The sequence below is a fragment of the Chrysochloris asiatica genome, unplaced genomic scaffold (assembly GCF_000296735.1).
Source record: "Chrysochloris asiatica unplaced genomic scaffold, ChrAsi1.0 scaffold00085, whole genome shotgun sequence".
Lineage (NCBI taxonomy): Eukaryota > Metazoa > Chordata > Mammalia > Afrosoricida > Chrysochloridae > Chrysochloris > Chrysochloris asiatica.
The window spans coordinates 6790136-6815986 of record NW_006408603.1 but is presented as its reverse complement, the minus strand read 5'-3'; the positions used below and the strand labels follow the sequence as shown (position 1 = coordinate 6815986).

General features: G+C 38.2%; 1 protein-coding gene across 1 annotated transcript; it reads right to left on the bottom strand.

Moving 5' to 3' along the window:
- Positions 1-1389: 1389 nt before the first annotated feature.
- On the bottom strand, positions 1390-14666 carry LRIF1 (ligand dependent nuclear receptor interacting factor 1). The gene is made up of 4 exons (XM_006865928.1): positions 14599-14666; positions 4109-5615; positions 2449-2721; positions 1390-1827 (listed from the first exon to the last, which is right to left on the bottom strand). Exons 1-4 carry the CDS (start codon positions 14664-14666, stop codon positions 1390-1392), a joined length of 2286 nt encoding a protein of 761 aa, XP_006865990.1.
- Positions 14667-25851: the final 11185 nt, after the last annotated feature.

The following is a 25851-nucleotide window of genomic DNA, read 5'->3' as shown; positions in this document are numbered from 1 at the left end:
CACTCATATAAAAGTTTTTCTGTGGACGTATGTCCATAATCTGATGAAAGGATAACCAAATTGCAGAATATTCAAACAATGGAATATTATTCAGCAATTATGCAAATTGGTAAATATATGCTACAACATAAACTTTGAAAATATTAATGCTAAGTGAAAGAAAACCAGTCATAAAAGAAACATTTTGTATGATTCCATTTTTGAGATTTTCAGAATAGGTAAATTCATAGCGAGAGTATTTGGGGTCCACAACAATACACTAGCATAGTGGTTACGAATCGAGCTGCTCACCTCATGGTCAGCAGCTTGAAACTACCAGCTGTGGGAGAAAGATGAGACTTTCTGCTCCCGTAAAGATTTACAGCCTCGGAAACCCTGTACAGGGTCTCTGTGAGTCAGAATCCGACTCCATGGTACTTAACAACAACAGCAATACACTGGGTGGTACAATTACATTTTATCCTACAGGGTCATTATGAGTAGGATGCAACTAGTCAACAATAGATTTGGGTTTTTTTGGGTAGTGAAAACAGTTATCACTCAACTACTAGCAAAAGGTTGATGGTCTAAACCCACACAGAAGCATCTAAGTAGATAGACCTGGTGATCCGATTCCAAAAGGCCATAGCATTGAAAACCCTATGGAGCACAGTTCTACTCTGACACACTTGGGGCCACCATGTGTCAGAATCAACTTAAGGGCAACCTAGGAATAATGAAACATATTGTTTTAGGAAAACAATAAATCATATAAACTGAATTCTAAAACTCATTTTAGATTAAATAAAACAGCTTTGTAAATTACAAAATGAGTGTTCATTCTTAAACATGCTTGAATATTTAAATAATGCTACAGTAAGATTTTCTTTCTTGAAGTAAAAATAAAAAATGAAAACATACAGTGAGTAGAAGCTATTTTCATTTTTTATGGGCAAAGAAAATTAGTACAAGAGCATCAGCAAAGATAAGTTTAGAGCTATAAATTAATACTCTCTAGGATTAGAAAAATCAGTAATACAGAATAGTTATCTACTGTTGAAGTAACACCTGAGCAATTTAGTTATTAAATATATAAACAACAATAACAAAAACCCTTCAAAAATATTCAAACTTGGGGCATTCTAAATTGAAATGATTGAAAAATACATTTTTTCTTTCTGAAAAAGTCTATCTAAGCCAAAGTTTCTAATATCTCATGTAGATTATTCACAGAAGACATATGTGAATCAATCTTGTCTATATCTCTTAAATATAATTTTATAATCCAGTGATAAAAAACAAATTTCATATTCAAAGACATTTTCAGAAGTCATTGGTAATTAACTTAGTACACAAGCATATGGGGGAAAAACAGGTATTTCACAGGTCTTTTAGTTTAGCTACACTTTATTATTTTTGGTGCATTTTCTTGCGCATTTCTTCAAGAGCTGCTTCTTTCTCTCTCAGCACTTGTTTAAGTCTTCTTATTTTTTCATCTCGAATGGTTTCTTCTAACTCTGGTGGTGTCATGGGGAAAGCATCTTCAGTATAATTTTTATTAAAGGAATAACTTTGGTCAAAAGTTGCATTGGAGCTCAATGTGCCTTTCTCCTGTTTATCACGAATACAGTGTTCTATCTCAATTCTCTTTTCTTCTCCAATTTTGTTGTGGCTTGTGAGACTGTTATGTTGGGATACTTCTGAAGTTGGTAACATACTGCTACGGGGCTGGGAACTGGTGGCATTTGTTTCCCCATTTACAGCTGTGCTACTAGAATTCTCGGTTTTTCTCTTCTTTGTATGGTCCATCTTCTTAACAGTTTTTGCTTTTCTTTTTTTATCAAAACTCTGTTTGCAATGTGGAATAGAATTCCAAAAGAAAAACAAAATATTATTGCCATATAAAGACTGTGATCTCAAATTTAACAAGATGCAAATATTTAGCAACTAAATTCAATTTAAAAATATTATGTAAGACTTAAAACATCACCATTGAAGGGTATTTTTACCTGTACATATATGGTTCTTAATATTTTATAAATTTGGTGTAATACATGTATTTGGAAATTTGGAGACAACTATATCATTCATACTGGAGTCCTGCAGTTCGGTTTGAACTACAAGGTAGGTGGTTCAAGCTCACCAGCCACTCCTAAGAAACTCTATACAGGGTCGCTATGAGTTGGAACCAACTCAATGGCACTTAACAACAACAACTTCATATTAATGAACAAAGCTTTCAGGAAAAAAAAAAAAATCAAGAGAATGCATTCCTGTATCTTTGTAGTCCTGATGTGGCACTGTGGGTTAATGCGCCAGACTGCAAAGCCATTTAAACTGCAAAATCGGCAGTTCAAGCTCACCAGCTGCTCCTCAGAAACCCTATACAGGGTCGCTATGGGTTGGAACCGACTCAATGGTACTTAACAACAACAACAACAACAACAAAGATAAAACAAAACCTATTACCTGTTTTCTATCTTCTTCCTTCGCCATCAAACCTGCCTTTTCGCAAGTATCATCTTTCACCAAACTGCTAACCGCAACAAAACCTTCTCCAGAGCCCAAATGGTCAGGAATTCGAGTAAGGCACACTCTCAAATCTTTAGTGAGGCCAAATATCTTTTTTAATTCAGCATCATTCTTCAGACATAATGCTTTATTACTCCTTTCTTGAATATCTTTCATGTCATTTCCTTCTTGAGTATATTTTTCTAATGTTGATGCCATTTCATTCTGGATCTGGAATTAATAAAGAAAACATACAAACAATGCTGCGAATTACTCAAACTATTTTATTAGACCAACAGCTAAGTTATTACCCCATCTTATATAAAATAAAACAATGTATTTTTAAATACTACATGGCTGGGTTCCATTACCCTTGCTTTGCTATCCATACTCAAAAAAGTCAATTTAATAAAGTGAAAAGAAAAAATGTTCTATAATTTCTCATTTGTCTTCCATAGTCAATTCTCATTGTACCATAGTCAATTCTCAACAACTAAAATGAGAATACAGACTAATGACAATTTAAAATAATTTATATGACATTACTTCTAAAATTGTAGCCTTTTGAAAAAGTCTTATGCCTTAAATTTATCTTATACATCACAATCATAAGTTACCCCCTTGTATCTATGGAGTTCAATGAATTTTTTTACTAAAGGGGAAAAATGCTGACATTATTAAATAGACCACTAGATAAAACAAGGAAAAGGTGAATACAAATACTTAGTGAACACACACATATAACTTAAGTAGAACAAGTTGGATGAGAACACAAAATGAAGGACAATTGCCTACTAAAAAAACAAAAGACCCAATCAAAGATGCTGATAAAATCTTATGACTGAAAGGCACTGACTTAACTATCTCATCCTTTCCACCTAAAATAAAATATTTTAAAAAATCACTATCTCCCATCCTCCAAAACAAAACAAAAACCAACAACTTTCCTGTAAGCATATTACTGATCACACGTCATATACTAACACTTAGGCTATTAAATATACAAGAGTATGTATGTATGTATGTATGTATGTACAGAGCCCCTAGGTGGTGTAAACAATTAATGGACTAGACTGCTAACAGAAAGGTGGGAGGTTTGAGCACACTAAGGCCTATCGATCTACTTCTGAGGGTCGGGGGCAGGGGAACCCATTGGAAACCCTATGGAGCACAGTTCTGCTCTGATACACAACACATGGGGTCACCATGAGGCAGAATCTACTCAATAGAATCTGTTTTTGATGTATGTCTACATACATATACACATATTCACACACACACACACACACAATTTTACTAAGCTTTAAGTATATACATATTATCCTTCCTCAACTCTTCTAAATCTGGTTACTCCTTCGGTTTTTTTTGTTTTAAAAGATTTGGCATTACAAATGACTCGAGAAAGATACTGCTTGTAATTTTCTAATGATATACTTACTTTCTTAAAACATTTCTGAATATAAGAGATTTTATTCAATTAACTATTCATGTGTGTATGGTATGTGCATGAAGGAATGAGATGTGGGAGAGGGGGAAAGGAAAAGGTATCTCAGATAACTTTGAGAATTAAGGAAAAAAAAAATTCTATATAAAGAATACCCTGACATGACAAAATTACCTTTGGTTCTTGGTCTCTGAAAACACCCTGCTGTGAAGTAACAGTTGTTGCATCAATAGAGGAACTTATTTTCTCTATGCTCTGGATGGTATTTCCTTTTCTGGGGGTATTTTGTCCTGTACTAAATCCATCTGGAAAGATTGGCTTTGTGATTAAAGTCTTACTTGGCTTTAGGCAGTTAATAGATTGGTTCATATTATGTGGGTTTGGGGTAGAAAGAGATGGTTTCTCCATCTTTTTATTCTTCTCTGCACTTAGATTGGCCACGGAAGCAAGCTGGATACTTGAAAGTGATTTTGTGTCCATCTGGGAAGATTTACTTTTTGCCAAGACAATATTTACAACCTCTCTGGATATGTCTGCAACTGTACTTGAACTCACTATCTGTGTTGTGTCCTTTCTTGGTAGATTATCAGGAAAACTAGATTTCTGTTGGTCAATTTGTGATGGCAAAACATCTGACCCTTTCTTAGCCAACAGATAGACTTTCCCATTAAACATAACCAAAGCATTATCTTTAATAGGTATACTTTTGGATTGTATCCCACTAGGACCAACGATACTCAATGGTGGCATATTTACATTGTTGTCTCCCAAATTTTTCTTATCTACAAATGTTTTTAAAATCTTTGAAGCCACATTATTTGAAGACTTAACAGGAACAAGTGATGAATTGCAAGGCTGGAGGGTTTCTTGAAAAATCCATTTCACTGGAGCAACTTGAGAATTCTGACCACTTTTTAATTGGGTCTCTGTAGCAACACTCACTGGAATTTGTGTGTTATTTAGTATCACTGGATTTGTTATTTCTGTAACAGGTTTGGGGTAAATGTTTTGAAAGTTCTTGGTAGCTACATTTTTCACTGTTTTTACAGGAGATACATAAATAACAGTTGGTACTTGGGAGGTCTCAACTGTTCCTGAGGTACTTGTGGCTGCAGTTGCAAGTATCTTTTGCTGAACTGAAGGAGGTAATGATGATGCTGGTACAGATTTCACTTCAGCATGGGCTGGAATCTGTAAATGATGCCCAGAAGGCAAAACTGGAGGTTTCACAGTCATTGGAAGACTTTGCGTATTTACTAAAATATAAGATGAATCATTTTGTTTTGAGGGAGGAACAGCAAATGTTTGCATGGCAAGTCCATCAATTTTCACACCATGACTCTGAAGATTAGAAACTGATGAGGTAAAATTTTCAGTTCCCACAGAAGCAACTCTAACTTTTTCTGATGCATCTACTGTTCTTGTAAGAAAATATTTTGTAGAACTGGCTGGCTGAAAAACAGGCAATTGAACTGATGCAGTTGTGGAAGAGCTGGAAATCTGAGTTTGGAAAGTAACATGAACTGGGCTTCCTGTATTCCCTTTCAAAGCATCAGACATGACTGAAGATTGAACTAGTGGTATAGGATTTCCAGAGGAATTAGGAATTGGAAGTAACTGCAGAAGATTTTTTCCATCCAAGCCAATCGTCTGAACTACTTGGTATAAGCAGCCTGAAACACTTAAAAGAACATTATGAGTAAATAAATACAACATACTTCAAGGTACACACATTTTATTTTAAAAGCAATTATTTGCAAATACTATCTTAAATATAAAAATTTATGATTATGTAATTTCTCACTCTGAGGTTAGAAAGTAAAATACTATAAATCTTTTGAAATACGATCATCAAAGATATAATCAGCTTTGATTTGGATCTTATGACATGATTAGGCAATAGGAATGAGATACTAACGTTTATTCCTAAAACTGAAAGTAGACTTTTCTAAGAGTTGCTCTCATAAAAAGTTATGTTTACTTGAATAGGTTCTTAAACTGTTAGCACCATCCTTCCCTTATCTCCTTCCTTGAATTCTCATTTCACCTCCACTTTACTTTTACTTATCCCATATCCCTTAGTTCATCGCTCTCTTTTCCTCCCTAATCTGTACTGTCTTCTTTATCAATGACAACGACTCACAATTTACAAGGCGGTTTCAAAATTTGTGGGAAAATTCCATTATTTTTTAATTTCATTTCCCACACATTTTCTGAAGCTCCCATGTACCACTAGCCATTCTTTTCCTTAAATTATCTCTTAAATGATACTTTGCTGCATTTTTGTATTGTATGCTGTTACTCAAGTATGGTACCATTTTGTTTCATTATTGCTTCAGCACATGTGAGGTTTAGAGCTCATATGGCAATTATTTACATTAATTCCAATTATCTATCAATGCAAACATATAAAGAATCACAATTCAGATGAGTGATTGGCTTTCAATGAATGCAGAAGGGACTGGAAGTCAATACAATATTTTTTACCTAGCCAACTTTGATCTTCCTACTTACACACTATATTTTAAGACAAATTTAGGTCTACTTTTAAGAAAAGTTCATTTACTAATCCCTGATTGCAAAATCAATTATTTGGGATTGTTGCTGTTGTTCAGTACTGTGGAGTCGCTTCCGACTCATAGCGACCCTGTACAGGGTTTCTGAGGCTGTAAATCTTTACTGAAGCAGAAAGCCTCATCTTTCTCACACGGAACAGCTGGTAGTTTCAAACTGCTCACCTTGAGATTAGCAGTCCAATTCACAACCACTACTTGAATGCAAAGAACTCAAGTTTTTTATACCAAAACTTCTCTCACTTCATAGGCAATGTCAAGGTCTCATGGCCATTAAAGATGCAATCTCTAGTTAGATACTCCTCCCTCTCCCAACTCTTCACATGTTTCAATTTTCAGCATAAATGATACTTTCCAAGGGATACACTCATAGACCACCTTAAAATCTTTGCCCCTCCTTTATAATTAGACCTGCTAAGTTCCTTTGGTATATATATGTCACAGTTTGTCACATTTTAGTCTGTTTCTCATGTTAATGTGCAAAACATGAGTGTTGAGTCCATAGGTCAACAGGCCCAGTAACAGTCTTATACTTGTTAACTGAAATCAAATGAAGATTAAAAAAAAAAAAAAAAATTCAAGAACAAAATAATAATTATAATTAGGATTCACAATAGTATAAAAGTAATACCTACAGGTGTTTTCTTAAAATGTTTATGGATTAATAAAAAATCAATACCCAAAATCACATGCATTCTAGTGTTAGAACTCATTTTGTATACATACAATAATGTTGTTGTTGTTAAGTGCCGTCGAGTCGATTCCGACCCATAGCAACCCTGTACAGGGTTTCCGAGGGCATAAATCTTTACAGGAGCAGAAAGCCTCATCTTTCTCCCACGGAGCAGCTGGTAGTTTCGAACCGCTGACCTTAAGGTTCGCAGCCCGATTCGTAACCACTACGCTACCACTATGCTACAATATACAAGTGTAAATCAAAAAAATTGTTACTAGTATTCCAATTCAGACATGCACAAATTTCAAACAAAATGTGCTTAAACACATCTCTGTGATCAATGCAGGTTAAGTTTTCTCGATGATAAACTTGTTTTAGTCTTGTTAGGGTGCCTTCAAAAAACAAAAGGTCAATCAAAACACTGGCTTCCAAGGGGATCTGGTTGGGCCAATTAAATTCAAAGCAGGCAGGTCAGTTCAGAAGGTTAAGGCAACTGTTTTTTGAGATTCAAAGGGTCAATCTTGATAGATTTTCTTGGACACAGGATGATCACAGGGGTTTATTAGGAAGAGTAAATTTTAGAAAATTGAAAACTGCATTGGTGTGAAAAAAGCCAGGAAAGTTGCATCAAGAAGTTTTTTGCCATCAAAACGTGCCTACTCATTCTTCAAGCACAGCAAGGGTTGGTCTATGAGAATTTCATTATGAAACCTTGCCCTATTTATCCTTGTTATTGTTGTTGTTACGTACCTTCAAGTCAGTTCTGACTCATAGTGACCTTGTATAGGATTTCTGAGGAGCAACTGGTGAATCTGAACCTCTGGCCTAGCCATTCAAACCGACCTTGCAGTCCAGTGCATTATTCCACATTGCCACACTAGGACTCCTACAGCCCAAATATTGTCTCTTCCGTCTTCTTTTTGTTTCCAAAACTCAAAGAGCACAAAAAAGGAACATGATATGAGTTCCTTGAAGATATCAAAACTGCTCTTTTGACATGGTATAAATCAGAATTCTTCAGGGAAGAGTTAAGAGAGATAGAGAGACTGCCTTCAGAAGTGGATAGACTTAAAGATGGAGAAACAACGGACGGCTGCACATTTTTAATGTTTCTTTGATTTTTTGTAGCAATACTTTTTAACTTAGCCTCATGTGTTAGAACATATGTCAAATAGTATATAGAGCTGTTATTCTAAAAGTTGCCATTTTCTGAGAAACTACAAAATGTCATACACTATACACACAATAGGAGTCCTGGTGTGGGACTATAGGATAATGCACTGGACCGCAAGGTCCCCTTGAACCGCAAAGTCGGCGGATCAAACCCACATGCCACTCCTTGGAAACCCTATACAGGGTCGTAATGAGTTAGAAGCAACTCGAAGGCATTTAACAACAACAACAAATAGTGCACAATAAGCCTATGAAACAGCCTAGCATAATGGTATTGCCATTCCCCATTTTATAGTTGAGAAAATTAAGGTTCATAAATATTATTTAAATAACATACTCCAAATTACATGTCCTCTTTAAGCAATCTTATCAATTTTCTTGTATTTACTTTAGCTTAATCCTAGCACCACAAGGTCCAAAATATTTCGTTGTGGAAACTGATGAGAAACTGTTATTTTGTCAGCTTCCTGGTGTGCTTCTGTCTTACAAATACATCCACACACACAAACTCATACAAATCACAAAAATAGAAATAAAATTTCTACTGTATATAACTGAATATAAGCTAAAATGACTGGCAATAAACCACTGTCTTTCTAACCATACCAGGCCTCCAGCTGAGTACAATTTTAACTTCCCATTTGAAAACAAAGAGTGGTTAAAAGATAGAAGCTAATTGACAATCACTTAATATCCTAATTCTTATTACTGTGGTATGCATTATTACAAACTTTTATTGCAATACCTCTAGCTGGTTAAAAAAAAAAAAAAAGGAGCTCTGGTAATGCAGTTGTTACGAGTTGGGCTGCTAACCACAAAGTCAGCAGTTTGAAACTACCAGCTGTTCCATGGGAGAAAGCTGAGACTTTCTACTCTCAGAAAAATTTACAGCCTGGGAAACCTTATGCAGGGTTGCTATGAATCAGAACCAAGTCCACAGCACACCATCACCACAGCTGGTAAAAGAGATCTGGTGGTGCAATGGTTAAGTGCTCAGGAGCTAACAAAAACTCCAGCAGTTTGATCCCACCAGATACTCCGTGGGAAAAAAGACCAAGCCATCTGCTCCCTTAAAGATTTACAGCCCAGGAAAACCCATGGGCTGTTCTATTTTGTCCTATAGAGTTGCTATGAATCGCAATGGATTCCATGGTACACAAGCTGATAACATCCATGTCTCTAGTTTCACTTCTGACCCTGCTTGAGTTTCAGTTTCGAATACCTTCAACTGCATTCCCATCTCAGTTAATTTACCTATGTTGTTAATGTTGTTAAGTGTTGAATCGGTTTCAACCCATAGGAACCCTGTCTAGGGTTTCCAAGGAGCAGCTGATAAGCATGAACTGCCGATTTTGTGGTTCAAACCAACTTTATAGCCCAGTGCATTAGCCCACAGTGTCACACCAGAACTCCAATATCCACCCAGAAAATGGACAGAATTGATACACCTTTGTTCCTCATTTTTTAGTGCCAATAAAGTCTGCCTTGTTTGCCTTCTAGACCTTTGAATCCATCCTCTATCTACCATCAGCTAGCGCAGTCCTTTAGAATCTCTGAACTCTACCCACTGTCATCGAGTGGATTCCAACTCATAGCGAGCCTGTATAAGGTTTCCAAGATTGGGAATCATAATGGGGGGCAAAAAAGGGCATCTTAACTAAAATCCTTATATGCCTAGCCCCTCTCCCTCAAATTCACACTGCCATCAGTAACCTAAAATTGCATATCTGACCATGCCAGTCCTCTTCCTAAAATCCTGAAACAAGCCCGAAAAGACGAAGTCTAATCTTTTTAGTGAAAAGCCCTAGTGATAAAACAGTCAAGTACTCACCCGTTGGTTGGACTCCACTAGCAACAACTACCATAGATTTATAGCTCTGGAAACGGTATGAGGCAATTCCACTCAGCTCAACGGCAAACCAAAGCCTTAAAAATTATCTATTTATCCTGCTTCTGTTTTAGAATCAAACAATTGCTAATAAAAATAAGTCACAGCTGTGAGTTAATGCGTCAGACAGCAAAGCTGTTTGAACTGCAAAGTCGGCAGTTCAAGCTCACCAGCTGCTCCTCAGAAACTTTATACAGGGTCGCTATGGGTTGGAACTGACTCAACAGCACTTAACAACAACTTATTTTACTTACCAGTTCCCTTTGCCTAGGCATATGCTTGCTGTATTCACTTTTACCTGGATCTATGGTGTCACTAAGAAGGTATGAGGGGGCCATATTGCAACCCCAGAGCAAAATGATCCCAGTCTAACGTGGCTGTAGCAGAAATGAGCAGACCAGAGTTGCCTGGGACAGTGGTGTCACTACAGTTAATGTAACCTCCTCCTCACATAACCCCCCCCCACACACACACACACTCACACACTCGTACCTTATTACCTCCACACTCTCGAAACTACCTCACACACCATTGGGGAGGGAGCTGGGCATAGGTGTCCCTTATTGAGTGGAGAAGTTCACTACTTTGGTCAATGAGATAGGGGAGGAATTGTTGGGAATGACAGGGGTGGGGGTGCACTGGATAGAATGGTGGAATCCTGCAATGGGATGGGCTCCTGGTGGGGCTGACACTATGAATTACCACACTGGGTGACACCAAGTGATGCCACTGTAGATGATACTTATATTTCCCAACTACTATCTTCTGGTATCTTTCCTATTAACTACCTTCCTCTATGTCCTCGTAGCATCCTGCATATGTTACCATAAAATTTATTATATCATCTCCTTCCACACCCACACCCCCAAACTGTGAAGTTTTTCATGGGCAGGAACCATGTCCTCCTATTCTTTAGTGCAGCCTCTCCTACTATCATGGTCTACTACACAGAAGGCACTGAGTGAATGTTGAACTGTGTTGATGGAACTCAAATATGAAGTGAGGTCTCTGTATCTCTAAAGCTTTCCTTCTTCCCACTATACCTCTGTAATGCTTGTTTTATTGGGTAAGAGTCCAAATCCATATAAACTATATGCAGACTATCACAACTATCTTCCAGATGTTTCCTTTGTACAACAATTTTAAATTTAGTTTTTCATTTGCTGATGAATTAAAAACACTTTAAACATAAGCATTCTATGTCATTACTGAAAATTCAAATATATACAGATAAGAAAACCATATAGTAATTTTTAAGTTTATTATAAACGTAAGACTGTGCATCATGCAAAAATTATCTGACAAATGAAAAAACCAAGTTTTCAATAGGCTAAAGTGCTAGCACTTAACCAGGGTTAGTTATGTGTCATGGAGTCAGTTGTGACTCATAGGGACCCTGGCACAGGGTTTCTGAGGCTGCAAAACTTTAAGGCTGTAAATCTTTATGGGGTCAACTACCAACTTTTGGGCAGGAATTCCCATGGAATGGCTGGTAGTTTCGAACTGCTGACCTTGAGGTTAGCAGTCTGACTCGTACCCACTATGATACACTTAACCATATTATTTATAAAATTCTATTTGGATACCATGCAGAATAGAATCAACTATGCACTCAGTAACCAAGGTAAGTGTCAAACAGCTTTAGAAAAATGTTTCATAAATGTCCCAAATAGGTAATATAAAACTTCAGTGATACAAAGGTAATAGTAAAAATAAATGAAAAGATGATAAAAACAATGTATAAGCGAATGAGTTAATGAATTAGAAGATACTTACAAATGTAACAAAAGCATAATTGGAGTTGCAATGTTTTTAAAAATTCCAAATATAGCATAAGGACTAGAGGTAAAGCAACACAATATAGAAAAATAATTAAAAAATTCTTAATCTTTTGTTCTCATTTATTTTGATAATAGAAAAAGAATGCACCATATAATGTGTAAAAAGGGTAAGTCAGATTTCTTCATGTATCCGGGCAGAAGAAATCAAACAGTCATTAAAAAGTAATTCTACTTTTGCACATTTATTCTGCCTCTCACCTCCAACTTCTACCACAAAATAAACATACTAACAACAAAAAAATTAGATCTTTTTATAAGTTAATACACAATGTTTATTTCTTGGCAGTTCTTTAATATTATTTTAGCTCAGCACTGCTGTTGTTACTTGCCGTGGAGTCAATTCCAGCTCCTGGCAACCCAATGAGTGAAGAGCAGAACTGCTTCATGGGGTTTTCAAGGCTGTGACCTTTCAGAAGCAGATTTCCAGGTCTGTATTCCAAGTCACCTCTGGGGAGGTCTGACCACTAACTTTTAGGCTAGTAGTGGTACATTTCACTATTTGTGCTACCCAGGAACTCCTTGTTGGTGGTGACGCCAGGGGGTCAATTCTGACTCATACTGTCTTGAGAATAGATGCCCCATAGGGTGTTCTAGGCTTTCAGCTTCATGGGAGTAGATCTCTAAGTCTTTTCTCTCATAAAGCCACCATGTGGTTTTCAACTACCAACCTTTGGGGCAGGAATTCCAACCAGTCTGCTTGATCTCCCACTGAGAATTTCCATTCATCCAAGGTATACTAAATCAGAACCTACATTTTTAACAAGCTCATCGCTCAGGTGATTCTCATAGAGCCCAGGTAATCCTTATGTCTACTCCTGAGAATCTTGTTAAACTGTAGATTAAGATTCTGTATATCTGGGGCGGAAATGAAAATTCGTAAGGCAGCAAACCAGAATGAAATGATTCAAAACTCTGCTTTTGAGTTAGCAGCCACGTACTTCATCTTTAGACCACCAGAGCACATCACGGACTCCTTAACTCATCAACTCACCCGTTGTGTGATTAGTTTTCTTTATAAAAATCATCTTTACTGCTATCTGAACTACAATTTTTAATCCATGTTTTGTAATGCATGTAAAATTAAAGGAAATCTACTTCCTGGGTTAAATTTTTCTTACAACAATTAACATTTAAATTATGTTCTACTGTTTCCCTAACTCATTTTTACATACTAATTTTCAATCCTTAAAATAACTCCGTGTTGTTATTCATAGGCTGGGAATTGTACAGAAAAGTTAAACACTTTATCCATGGCCTCACAATTAGTAACTGGTAAAGGTAGAATTAAATCTGGGTCTTGGTATGGCACTGTAAGGTAAGTATGGCCCTGCTAACCCCAACATCGGCTGTTCAAACTCACCAGCCTGGGAAACCCCACACAAAATCATTATGCGTCAGAACCTACTCCACGGCACTTAACAACAACAGGAATAAATCAGGTGAGTTTTCTTTAAACAAAAATCTTTCATAAAATTCACGTCTTAATTTCCATGCTTCTCCCTTCATATTTTCCCTCTGCACTAGACTTACCTTTTTCTCACCACTTATCATCCATTGAACATGGAGAGTAAAACTTCAAAAATTCTACCTTAGCTAATACGTTACCTTTTCATTTGTTTGAATAATACAACTCTTAAATCAATTTATAAATTTTAAGGAATATGGGACCCTTCCCGTTAAACATATAGTTCACCTATAGACTTCTGGAATCAGTCCTAATGTGGCGCTGTGGGTTAATGCGCTGGACTGCAAGGTTGGTTTGAACCGCAAGGTCGTAGGTTCAAGTTCACCAGCCCCTCCTCGGAAACCCTATACAGGGTCACTATGGGTCGCAACTGACTCTAAGGCACTTTAATAACAACAACATAGACTTCTAATTCGAACTCTAATTAGATCTGCTTCAAATATTCTTTCAAAGGGCTGGTTTCACAAAATAATTTCTCTTTTACGGACTTCTCTCTTCATTTAAAGCTCATGTTTGAAATAAAACATCCAACTCTATTTCTTTGTTTTGAACCAAATTTTCTATTTCTAAATTCATATACCGTTCTCAAAGCAATAACACAAACACTTATCCTTGCATTCTCCCTCACTAACTCACTGAGCACCTATTTTCACTGAAGGTCCAGAACCATCAGGGATGCACTCGCTAATCCGCACAGACGGCGGTGTCATTTTTCCTGCGTGTACGCGAGAATCTTCCAGTAGGTTTTGGTCACACGGGAGCGTCGGCCATGTCGGTTTGTCTCGCCCATGGAACTCTACTCCGTCCTCCTGTGAAACTTGAGACGCTGGATTCCTGCGGAGCCAGGGCGGCGGCAGAATGCGTCAGGCTCAGAGGAGGTTCTGCGTTTCCCAGAGGAATGCACTCAAAGGATTCTAAGCCACTTCCCGCTGGAGGGGCTCACCCAGCCGGGTCAAATTTATCTGAATTGCGCAGGAAACGCCGGGCGACTCCGACTCGATGGGGCCGGGGCAGGGCGTGTGGAGGGAGATTCGTAACCAGTACTTACCAATGCGAGGCGGTGCCTGAATTGTCCTCTGCGGGTTTCAGGAAGACCCTCTGTAGATTATTGGACATTTTAAAGAGACGGGAAGGGGCAGCGCTACCAGAAAAGGGGTATGTGTAGGACCGAAGTCCTCAAGGGAGTAAGAACCAGAGCAAACGAATCTTGGGCTGAAGTCGTCCGGAGCAAATCTGAGGGGTTAGATTCTGAAAGGGGACGACAGCTAGCTCTCGATAGGGCGTATCCACAGACTTCGGAAGGAGGGCGGCGCAACCAACACGACACCGGAAGACTCAAGGATAGTGACGGCATCTGTCCTAACCTAAGCGCAAAGAGAATCACTGGGAAGTCTCTGCCCCCAGAGGCTATGACATAGCTCCAGAGCCAGTCGGACAAGACACGAGAGGCGTGGCCACTTCTGAGCGAGAAGATTGAGCCAACCTAGTTCTGACAACTCCACCCACCGAAGCCTTCAGCCTGAGCAAAAAGCATAGCCAGTGGCTTCCGGAGTCGTCATGTCCGGTTACTAAGGTGACTGGCTCACTAAGGCCCCGCCTTTGTGATACAATCCAATCGCAAGTTACAGTTGCTACCTCTTTTTCCGGATCAAGTGACGAAGTACAGAGGAAAATTCGCCAGATATCTACGCAAATTAAAATGTTTCCGGGGTCAGGAATAAATTTTCTACTTACGTGTTCGCTCGTAGTGTAAGTTGTTTTTTCCCTCCACTTCTTTAGAAGACACTGGCCATCTTTTGTGGAGTCATCGTCCTATCAGGGCTTGAAAAAAATTTAGACGCCTGCTTGCACCCAGCTCTGTTTTGTGGTCCCTTCTAACAGTTGTTTGTATTCTTATCTCCTGAAGCTGTACGTTTGGACCTAACCCAACCCTTCTCCCCAGCTCACATTTATGCCAAGTCAAAACCATAATTCAATGTCATTTACAGTTCATTCGTTAGATCTCTAAAAGTTTCCAAATCAATTTAAAAGTACCCCACCCCGGTATCACTGTTTGCATCGTCAGAGAAAAAGCTTTTCAGAAATATCAATTACTGCGGTTAAATAATTTATCTTTGAAACAGATTCTCGGATTTAAGGAGTAGAATTGTTGGTTTACTTGGGGATTAAGGAAAGTTTGAGAGGAGTGGTTTCGAAGATTATTTTCATCTGGTGTTGTCAATCCCTGGGTAAATTTTTGTACTGTTCAAATTTAAGAGATTGATACAAGGAAGACAATTTATAGTTTATTGTGATCTTTAAATAATGCCCTTCTCCTAACTCCTTAATAAGCTAATACTGATTAAAGATTCTCATGTTCTGATACATTTAGCAGAAAGATATATTTTACAACTACTGTTCACTTTTGGTTAGCGATAACTGCAACTATATGGAATCCTGTATCTATAAATAGCATTGATTTTTTTTCAGATTACGTACATCTTCCAACATCTTTCGTCCTAAAGGGAGGAAGGTTTTGGTTATCCTATTTTGATTTTGGTTATCTTATCTGTGATAGTATAACGGTGGAGTCCTGATGTGGCACAGTAGGAGAAACCTCGACCACAAGGTCAGTTTGAGCTTCAAGGTTGGTGGTTTAAACTCATCAGCCGCTCCTTGGAAACCTTTAGGGTAGCGATGAGTCTGAACCGACTCTACTACACTTAACAACAACAGTGTTAGGATACTATCCTATATACTTAAAAGAGTTGTCTACTTTTCATGTTGCAATTTCAGACTGGTCATTCCTTTAAGTCCTTGGATGGTACAAATGGTTTGGCTACTAATGTAAAGACTAACGATTTGAACTCACCCAGGAATACCACAGAAGAAAGCCTGACAATCTGCTTCATTGTCAGAGATTGTGATCCCTGTGAAGTACACTTTTAAATTTTACGTTAGAATGAATAGAAGCCCTGGTTGCTCAGTGAGTTAAGTGTTGGGCTGCTAATAGAAAGGTCTGCTGCTTCATGGGAAAAAAATAAAGGGGGGTTGATTTTACAACGATTTATAGCCTCTAAGGCCCTATAGAGCAATTCTCTGTCCTATAGGGCGCTATGAGTTGTAATCTACTTGAGGGCAATGGGTTTCGTTTGTAATAAAGGAAATTTATTAACGATTAGTACCTAGGGAAGGAAGGAGCTGTGGTAGCATAGTGGTTAGGAATCGGGCTGCGAACCACAATGTCAACAATTCAAAACTGCCAGCTGTTCTACAGGAGAAAGATGAGGCTTTCTGCTCCCGTAAAGATTTACAGCCTCGGAAACCCTGTATAGGGTCGCTATGAGTCGGAACCGACTCCATGGCACATAACAACAACCTAGGGAAGGAAAGAAAGCAGAATTGAGCAGAGAGTGAACTTAGGCTGTGACAGTCTCAAAAAGGAGACTGCTTTCCCAAATGTAACTCTGAAAGTGGGATGAACTTTCCAAGTTTTCTTGAGTTAAGTGAATTTTTACTTAATGCAATTCCTCTCTGGATCCAGGTTCTCCAAAATGAGACTTGGACAAGCGGATCTCTTTAGCCAAGGAAATTACTTAAGGAACCTGGTGATGCTACAGGATAAGCACTGGATTGATTACCACAAGGTCAGAGGATCAAACCCACTAGCCACTCAAAGGAGAAAAGATGAGACTTTCTTCTCCTATAAAGAATTGTTGTTAAATGCCATCAAGTCGATTCCAACCCATAGCAACCCTGTATAGAGTTTCCAGGCAGCAGCTGACGAGTTTGAACCACCAACCTTGCAGTTCAAACAACTTTGCAGCCTGGCGCATTAGCCCACAGCACCACATCAAGATTCCTATAAAAAATTATAGCCTTACAAACCCTATACAGGGAAGCTAAGAATCAAATTTACTAGATGGCAGTGGGTTTGGTGTGATTTTTAATTTGCTAATAGCTGAAGCATATCTGCTGGTAGCGTTCCCAACAGTTGGAGGAATAAGTGCTTCATTCTGAAAGGAGTATGGGAGGCACTCTCTTTATTAGTGTAAAGGAATCCAAATGATTTTTTTTTTTTTTTTTTAGTATGCTGATTGTGTACCTTTCTACTCTGCTAAATCTGTCAATGCATTCCAATAATTTTCTTGTTAAGTCTTTGGAATATTCTAAGTATAAGATCAAAATATCTGCAAATAGAGTTTTACTTCTTCTTTGCCAATTTGTTGTTGTTAAGTGTCGTTAAGTTGGTTCTGACTCATAGCAACTCTATACAGTTTCCAAGGAGCAACTGATGAGCTTGAACCACCGACCTTGCAGTTCAAATGACTTTACAGTCTAATGCAATAGCCCACAGTGCCACACCAGGACTCCTTTGCCAATACTATGCTGGAAGTCTTGGACAAAGCAATGAGGCAAGAAAGGTAAATTAAATGCATCTAAATTTGCCCAAGACTTCCAGTACAGTATTGATTAGAAGTGATGATAAAGTGAATTATTGTCATTGGTTTCTGTTAGCAAGGGAAATGACTTCAGTTTCTCACTGTTGAGAATAACGTTGGCAATTGTTTTTATATTTATGCCCTTAATTATGCTGAGGAATTTCCCTTCTCTTCCTATTTTGTTGAGTGTTTTTATCAGGAATGAGTGTTAGATTTTGTCAAATGCCTCAATTCATATGATCATGTGATTTTATTCCTTTATTTAAGTGGTGGATTCCATTGATTGTTTTTCTAATACTAAATCATCCCTGCATAACTAGTATCAATCCCACTTGGTCATGATGTGTTTTGTTTTGTTTTGTTTTATTATTGGATGTTGTTGGCTAGGATTTTGTTGATAATTTTTGCATCTACGTTCATGAGGGATGTTGTTAAGTGCTGTCCAGTCACTTCTACCTCATAACAACCCTGTGCACAACAGAATAAAACAATGCCTGGTACTGTGCCATCCTCACAATTGTTGTGAGAGACATGATTCTATAATTTTCTTTTTCTCCCCTGGTTTTGGTTTCAAAGTTATGCTCACTTCATAAAATGAATTTGGAATTTTTCCATCCTTTTCTATATTCTTGAAAGTTTGAGTGAATGTTACATAGAATTCACTAGTAAAGCCTCCTGGACCTGGACTTTTTTTTATTTGTAAGTTTTTTTAATGACTTGATAAATATCTGCTCTTGTTATCAGCCTGTTAAAGTTTTCTATTTTAGTCTGTGTTAGTTTAAGTAGGTTGTGTATTTCTAAAAGTTTGTCCATTTCCAAAGGTAAATAATGATATATGCACAACCTTGGAACAAAAGGGTTCTGGAATACAGGGATTGAGACATGGTTGGAATGGGGAAAAGGGGGGAAATAATGTTAAGATGCTTGGCTGTCTTTTGAATCTTGGTTTTCCTTGCATTATATTACAAAATAGACACTGGAGGGGGAGAGAAAGGAATAGCCAGAAATATCACCATAGAAAGCTTATAAGTCCATCTTTTGCCTTTTATCTGGTTGGAATACCTAAGATGGGGCTACAATGTGCCCAGGGAAGGAGGCTTCCTATGGAGCCTCTGCATTACATAAAATTATAGGTGGAATCCAGAACCACATCCAGAATCTTCAGAGGTGGAAAATTTCCACTTGAAAGGATGAACAGACCAGCCTGGAGTGGCTAGAAGAACAGAAGATACTTCTTGGAAGAAAGACCGACAGGAAAAATACAAAACAATATAGGCAGGCCGATGGTTACAATAAGAACAAGCAAGTTGCTTGCCCAGGAGGCATCAAGGCAAGTGGTCGGGCCCCCTCAGAGCAAACCCCCTTCTAAGACTAAGATTCAATGGGAATACACATTCTAATTGGTGACCACGTTCATCACTGATAAGGGGGAGTGAGGGAAAAACAGCAATGAAGCTGAGAGCTAAGCCCTACAACGTTCAATAGACTCCTATAAACCCGGATGGAGACCTGGTTTACAGTGTAACAAGACCTGGGGACTATTTGGCCCATAGTCAGTGACATAGCCACAAAGGACTAGAGTGGAGAGTGAAGCATGCAGCTGATAAGAAGAGAGGGCATATGCACAAGAACACCCACATTTGCAGATAATACCCACTTGACCCTGCTTCAATGACTGGATGATCAGAGCTTAACTAGAAGAAGAAAGAAGAGGAAAAAAAAGAGTAATCTGGTACAATTTGATGAACTTGACCTACACCTATGGATGCAGTAGCTCAAAAGAGGGACCAAATCTTTACAGCAAGGATCATTCCCACCCCCTCTACACATGGAGAGGACAGGGATGGTCAACTTGGACATTGGCTACCCAAAGTGGGGGGGATACAAAGGCAAGAAGTGACTGGCTTACAAACTTTCAAGAGGGAACCTAGATCTAGAGGGTATGGAGGAAGGTAGAATCTCCACAGAGTAGTGTCCAATCTGTCTAGGCAGGGCTGATGAAATGAAATGCGGATAAGTCTCTTGTGATACAATGATGAATAATTGTTATCAGGACTGATTATGAGGGTTGGAAATGTAAAGGTAGACGTTTTGTAGTAAGAAGAGGAGTGATTAATTTTTCAGCCTAGGAGTGGAGGTCCCTGGGACCATGAAGGGAGAAGAGCAGAGAGCAGGACCCTACCCAGAGAAGCAGTGATGCCTGAGATGGAGGCAGAGATGATGACGTGGAGAGATGGAGCAGCTGGGGACTTTAGACCCAGAGAAGGGAGAGGGGCTGTGTGCTGATGACTGGGGGGCAGGTTTGTAGTGTATACCCTTTGATTGGGTGATGATGCAAGGAGGGGATTGTAACCATGGCAATGAAACGATATACGATAGGATGAATTTAAAACTAATGTTCTCCCATGTAAACTATCACATAATTCACAATAAAACATTAAGAAAGAAATAAAAAAAAAAAAAAAGCTTGTCCATTTCTTCTAGATTTTCAAATTTGTTGAAATACAATTCTTCATAGTGTTCTGTTATCCTTTTTATTTCTGTTGGTTCTATTGTAATATCAGCAAATAGAAGAAAGACCACCAACAAGATGGATTGAGGCAGGGGCAGCACTAGTGGGCTCAAACAGTGAGGATGGCTCAGGACCAGGAAGTGTTTCATTCCGTTATGCATAGAGTCACTGTGAGTCGAAACTAAGTCGATGGAACCTAAGAGCAACATGAATATATATTTTAATCTGTCATTAAAACCAAATTAGAATAAAAAATATTTTGAATCATCCAATATAAAACAGAAAAAAGAAATAGGAAAATTATAAGTTGGGAGAAATAATTAATATAACAATATCTGCAAAAACACAATAGAAAAATTTATATCTGCAAAGATAATCAAAAAGTGTACTGGGATGTTATTGTTGTTGTTAAGTGCCGTTGAGTTGGTTCCAACCCATAGTGACCCTGTTTAGGGTTTCTGAGGAGCAGCTAGTGAGCTTGAGCCTCCAACCTTGCAGTTTAAAGTGACTTTGTTTGATTAAAATAAAATTTTAAAAAATACAGTTTAAGGCCCAAAATGAGGGACAAAGAGTTCTTTATAAACTGAAAAAAGAACAAGCCAGAAGATAAAACTTATGTTACAATACAACCTAAAAGCATGTTAAGCAACAACTAAAGGAAAGGGATAGATTATTAAGTTGAAAAATGCAGATGATGATTTCACATACACAACTCTGAGAATTAATAGTTGATTACTTGAAAACGCAAAAAACAAGTGTGGGTATCAAGTTGTAAACAATACAAAGAAGAGAATCAAGGTACTAGATTAATAATTCTCTACTCAACTCACAGTTTTTGAACATACACAGAACAGGTATGAAAAATAAAACATGTATTAAGTTACAAAGAAAAAGATCAATATTATACAAGCTGTTCAAGCTCATCAGCTACTCCTCGGAAACCCTGTACAGGGTTGCTATGGGTCAGAATCGACTCCATGGCACTTAACAACAACAACAAAATACTTGTCAAACCTAACAAATTAGCAAGTCAGAAGACAGAGTAACTAGAACATATTCAGAAAGCAAGTAACCTATTAATCATTACCATTGGATTATACATGAAATCAGTTGAAAGTAAATGACTTGAATATATTTATCATAAAATTAGAATGTTGTAAGCAAATTAATTCAATATCTAACTCATGAAATTAGGATGTGGGGCATGGAATGACAAAGAAAACTAAAAAGAAAAATTAGTGAAATATACATTAACAAAAGCAATCTTGTAAATCGAATTTTAAAGATCTATATTAGAGACAGACTTTGACTAGCAAAATCTAGAGAAGATACAAGTAGACAAAACAGATAAAAAGAATCTATAAAATACAGCAGAGATAATTTTTGAGACTATTATAATCTATATATACAGTTTCTGGAACCAGTTACGAAGACAAACTGCAATGAGTTCCTGGTTTTTTTCCTCTAAATTATAAAGAGTAAAATACATATTTTAGGCATTAAGAGGAATTTTGTGTGACAAGGGAAGTGAGTAGCTACAGCCCAAGGTGGAGCACAGAGGAGACAGTGAAAGTTTAAGAAAAGACAGTCTTAAGTTCTTCAGTTGTCTCGCCAACATTACATTGAGGTAATCAACATCTGCCCAGTTAACAGAAAAAAATTTGAGGAAATGCTCTGGACTGCTGATGTGTTTATGAAGGTAATGTTGGGTCAGAAAAACAGCCCCATTGAGAGACTGGGACTGTAAAATGGTTCAGCCACTCTGGAAAATGATGTGGCGCTTCCTCAGAAAGTTGGAAATAGAAATACCATATAATCCAGCAATTCCTCTACTTGGTATATAGCCACAAGAAATATGAGCCAGAATGTAAGTAGATATATGCATCCAAATGTTCATCATGGCCCTATTCACAATAGCAAAAAGTTGGAGACAGCCTAAGTGCTCATAAATGGAAGAATGGATAAACAAACGTTAGTATATACATACAATGGAATGCTATGATATTTTAAAGAATAACAATGAGGCTGCCAAACACCACATAACATGGATGAACCTTGAGGACATAATGCTGAGTGAAATTAGTCAGGCACAAAAGGACAATTACATAAGACCATTATTGCAAATGCTTAAAGAAATATTTCCATACTAACAGAATAATTCTTTGATGGTTATCTGGGGTAGGAGGGTGGGGACAGTTACTCACAGATTAGGAGATAGATGCATGATAATTTGGGTGATGGCAAGGGCAATGAAAAGGAGAGGGATGGCAGTGCACAAGAAGGGGGAGGTAGATGAACTGAGATACTAGGGGAAGACGGAAAGATACACATGGAGTCCTGGTGTGGCGCTGTGAGTTAATGCGTCAGACTGCAAAGCTGTTTGAACTGCAAGGTCGGTGGTTCAAGCGCACCAGTCGCTCTTGGAAACCATATATATATATAGTTGCTATGAGTCAGAACCGACTCAATGGCACTTAACAACAACAACAACAAATGAGATAGAGGTAGATTGTGATGTATGCACAACCTTAGAACAAAAGGGCTCTGTGATACAGGGATAGAGACATGGTCTGAATGGGTAAAGGAGGGGAAATAATGTTAAGGTACTTGACTTTTGTGGATATTGGCTTCCCCTGCTCACTACTGTAATATAAACATCTAAGTGGGATAGACATCTAAGTGGGATAGACACCTAAGTGGGATAGAAAGGAATATTGGAAAATATGATTATAGAAAACTTGTAAGCCAGTCTTCAGCCTATAACTGATTATCTAAATGGGTACTAAAATGTGCCCAGGGAAATAGGCTTCTTTCTTGTTAAGCTATTGTGGTGTGTGGGGCTTTAGGTGGAATCCTGAGCCCCACCCAGAACCTTTGGAGGTGGAACATTCTCAATTGAAAAGAGATGCAGACAACCCCAGAACGGCTAGAGGAATCAGAAGATACTTGTTGAAAGAAAAACTAAAGGGTGGGGAGAGCAGGTAACGTACTGTTTGGCTATGACAATATCAAGCAAGCTGTTTCACAGTATCAAGCAAGCTGTTTTGCCTTGGAGCCATCAAGACCAAAACAAGTCAGCCCATCAGGGAAAAACCCATTCTAAGGCTGAAACTCAAAAGGAACACAGTAACAGTCTGTTATGCTCACTGGTGACCATCCTGGTCAACTTGTGAGTGAAAGTGGGAGCAATATAGCAATGAAGACATGGGCTGAGTTTGGCCATGTTCCATAGATACCTGAGAACCTTGAAATGAGAGAGAGAAGAGGAAGGGCTGACTGGTTTGAAGTTCAGGGAGAAGTGTGAACTCCTGAGCCCAAGGACACTGACCTAGCTACAGTGAACTAGAGTTAAGAGTGAAGGAGCCAACTGGTTTGAAGTGGGGAGAGGTATACAAGAACTTCCAAACTTGCAGACAGTACACATTTGACCTAGCTTGGATGGCTTGCTGACCAGAACTCAACTAGATGAAGATTAAAAAAGTTTGATACAGGAAGCAAGCATAAATTGCTACAACTTAATGAACTGGACCTTTGCTTATGGACAAAGTTGCCCAAAGTTCCAACCAAAAGGGAAAGATTCTTCATATCAAGGATCAAGTTTGACTCTTTAATACACTGGGTTGATAGGGATGGGGAACTTAGACTGGAGTCTCTGTATGACGCTGTGGGATAAAGCACTGGACCACAAGGTCAGCTTGAAGCACAAGATTGGCGATTCAATCTCACCAGCTGCTCCTTGGAAACCCTAAACAGGGTCACTATGAGTCAGAACTGACTTGATAGCACTTAACAACAGAAACAACATAAAAGCATGAAGTGGCTGGCTTACAACTTTCATGAAGGTGCTTAGTGTCAGAATGAGGAGGAAAAGATAGAATCCCCATTAAATAGTTTTCCTCTTGTCTAGATGTGTTTAGTAATGATGGGGACAGGATGTTATGATTCAATTGTAATTGTTATCAGTACTAATGGCAATGGTCACAACTGTAAATGTAGAAGATTTGTAACTAAAATGGGGGAGCAGTTTATCTGTCATTTCAGGATCAGAGGATCCTAGGACCATCAAGAGGGAAGAGCATGAAGAAGAGTGAGGGGTCCTAACCAGAAAAGCATCGACAACAGAGATGGTGGTATAGGCGATGGCATAGAGAGACAGAGCAGCAGAGGACTATAGGCCCATGGAGTAAGAAAGGCAGTGTGCCTGCATGCATGAGGCTGGCTTACAAAATGTGTCCTTTGGACATTTAAATGAATATATATTTTTCACATGGTATGTGTACATCAATAAAAAAAGTAATAGAGGTAAATACTGTTAGCTGATGGTGCATGGAGGGAATTATAATCATTGCAATGATTTGTTGAATGTAAAACTGATAATCGGCCCTGCAGACCTTCACTCAATTCTCAATTAAATCTTTAAAAAAAAAAAAAAAAAAAAAACCTAAAAACCAGCTCCACTGAGGTGATGAATTGAATTTTTTTTTTTTTTCATCTGTCTCCTTCCAAATCCTTAAGTTTTATGTAGTATAATGCACTGAACTACAAGGTCTGTTTGAACTACAAGATCAGTGGTTCAAATTTACCAGCTGCTCCTCGGAAACCCTATCTAGAACAGCACTTAACAACAACAACAACATAGACTACCTCCTCCAAATCCCATCATCTTTAAGGGTTCAATGGTGAAACCCTGACTTGAAGAGTTGGTTTGTGGGGAAGTAGCAAGTGGGACTGATAAACTGGTTTGGGGAGTCCTGGAGTCCTGGAGCTCAATTCATTCCTAATCTTCATTTTGCTAGAAAATGACATAGATAAGGATCTGGCCTTTGGCCCTTTCCCAATACACAATATCAGACAAAGAATATGATATAAACCAAAGTAACAAAAAAGTTGTAGAATAAAACTATCTAAAAAAACAAAACAAAACAAAAGGAATGAGGTTGCGGAAAGGCCCAGAGTGACTGGCTTACAAGGTTTCAAGAGGGAGTTTAAGAGTGTGTAAGGAAAGATATAATTCCCACTGAATGGTTTTCATCTTCTCTAGATGGGTCTGGTAAAAAGGGATGGGGATAGATTTCTTATGATTCAATAGTTAGTAACGGTTATCATAACTAACTGTGACTTTCACAATTGTAAAAAAATGTTTTGTAACAAAACTGAGGGAGTAGTTTATCTTACAGTCCAGAACAGAGTCCTAGGACCATCAAGGAAGAAGGGCACAAGCGAAAAGAAGGAGCTCTGGTAGCGTAGTGGTTACGAATCAGGCTGCGAACCAACTGCAAGGTCAGCAGTTCGAAACTACCAGCTGTTCCGCGGGAGAAAGATGAGGCGTTCTGCTCCCGTAAAGATTTACAGCCTCGGAAACCCTGTA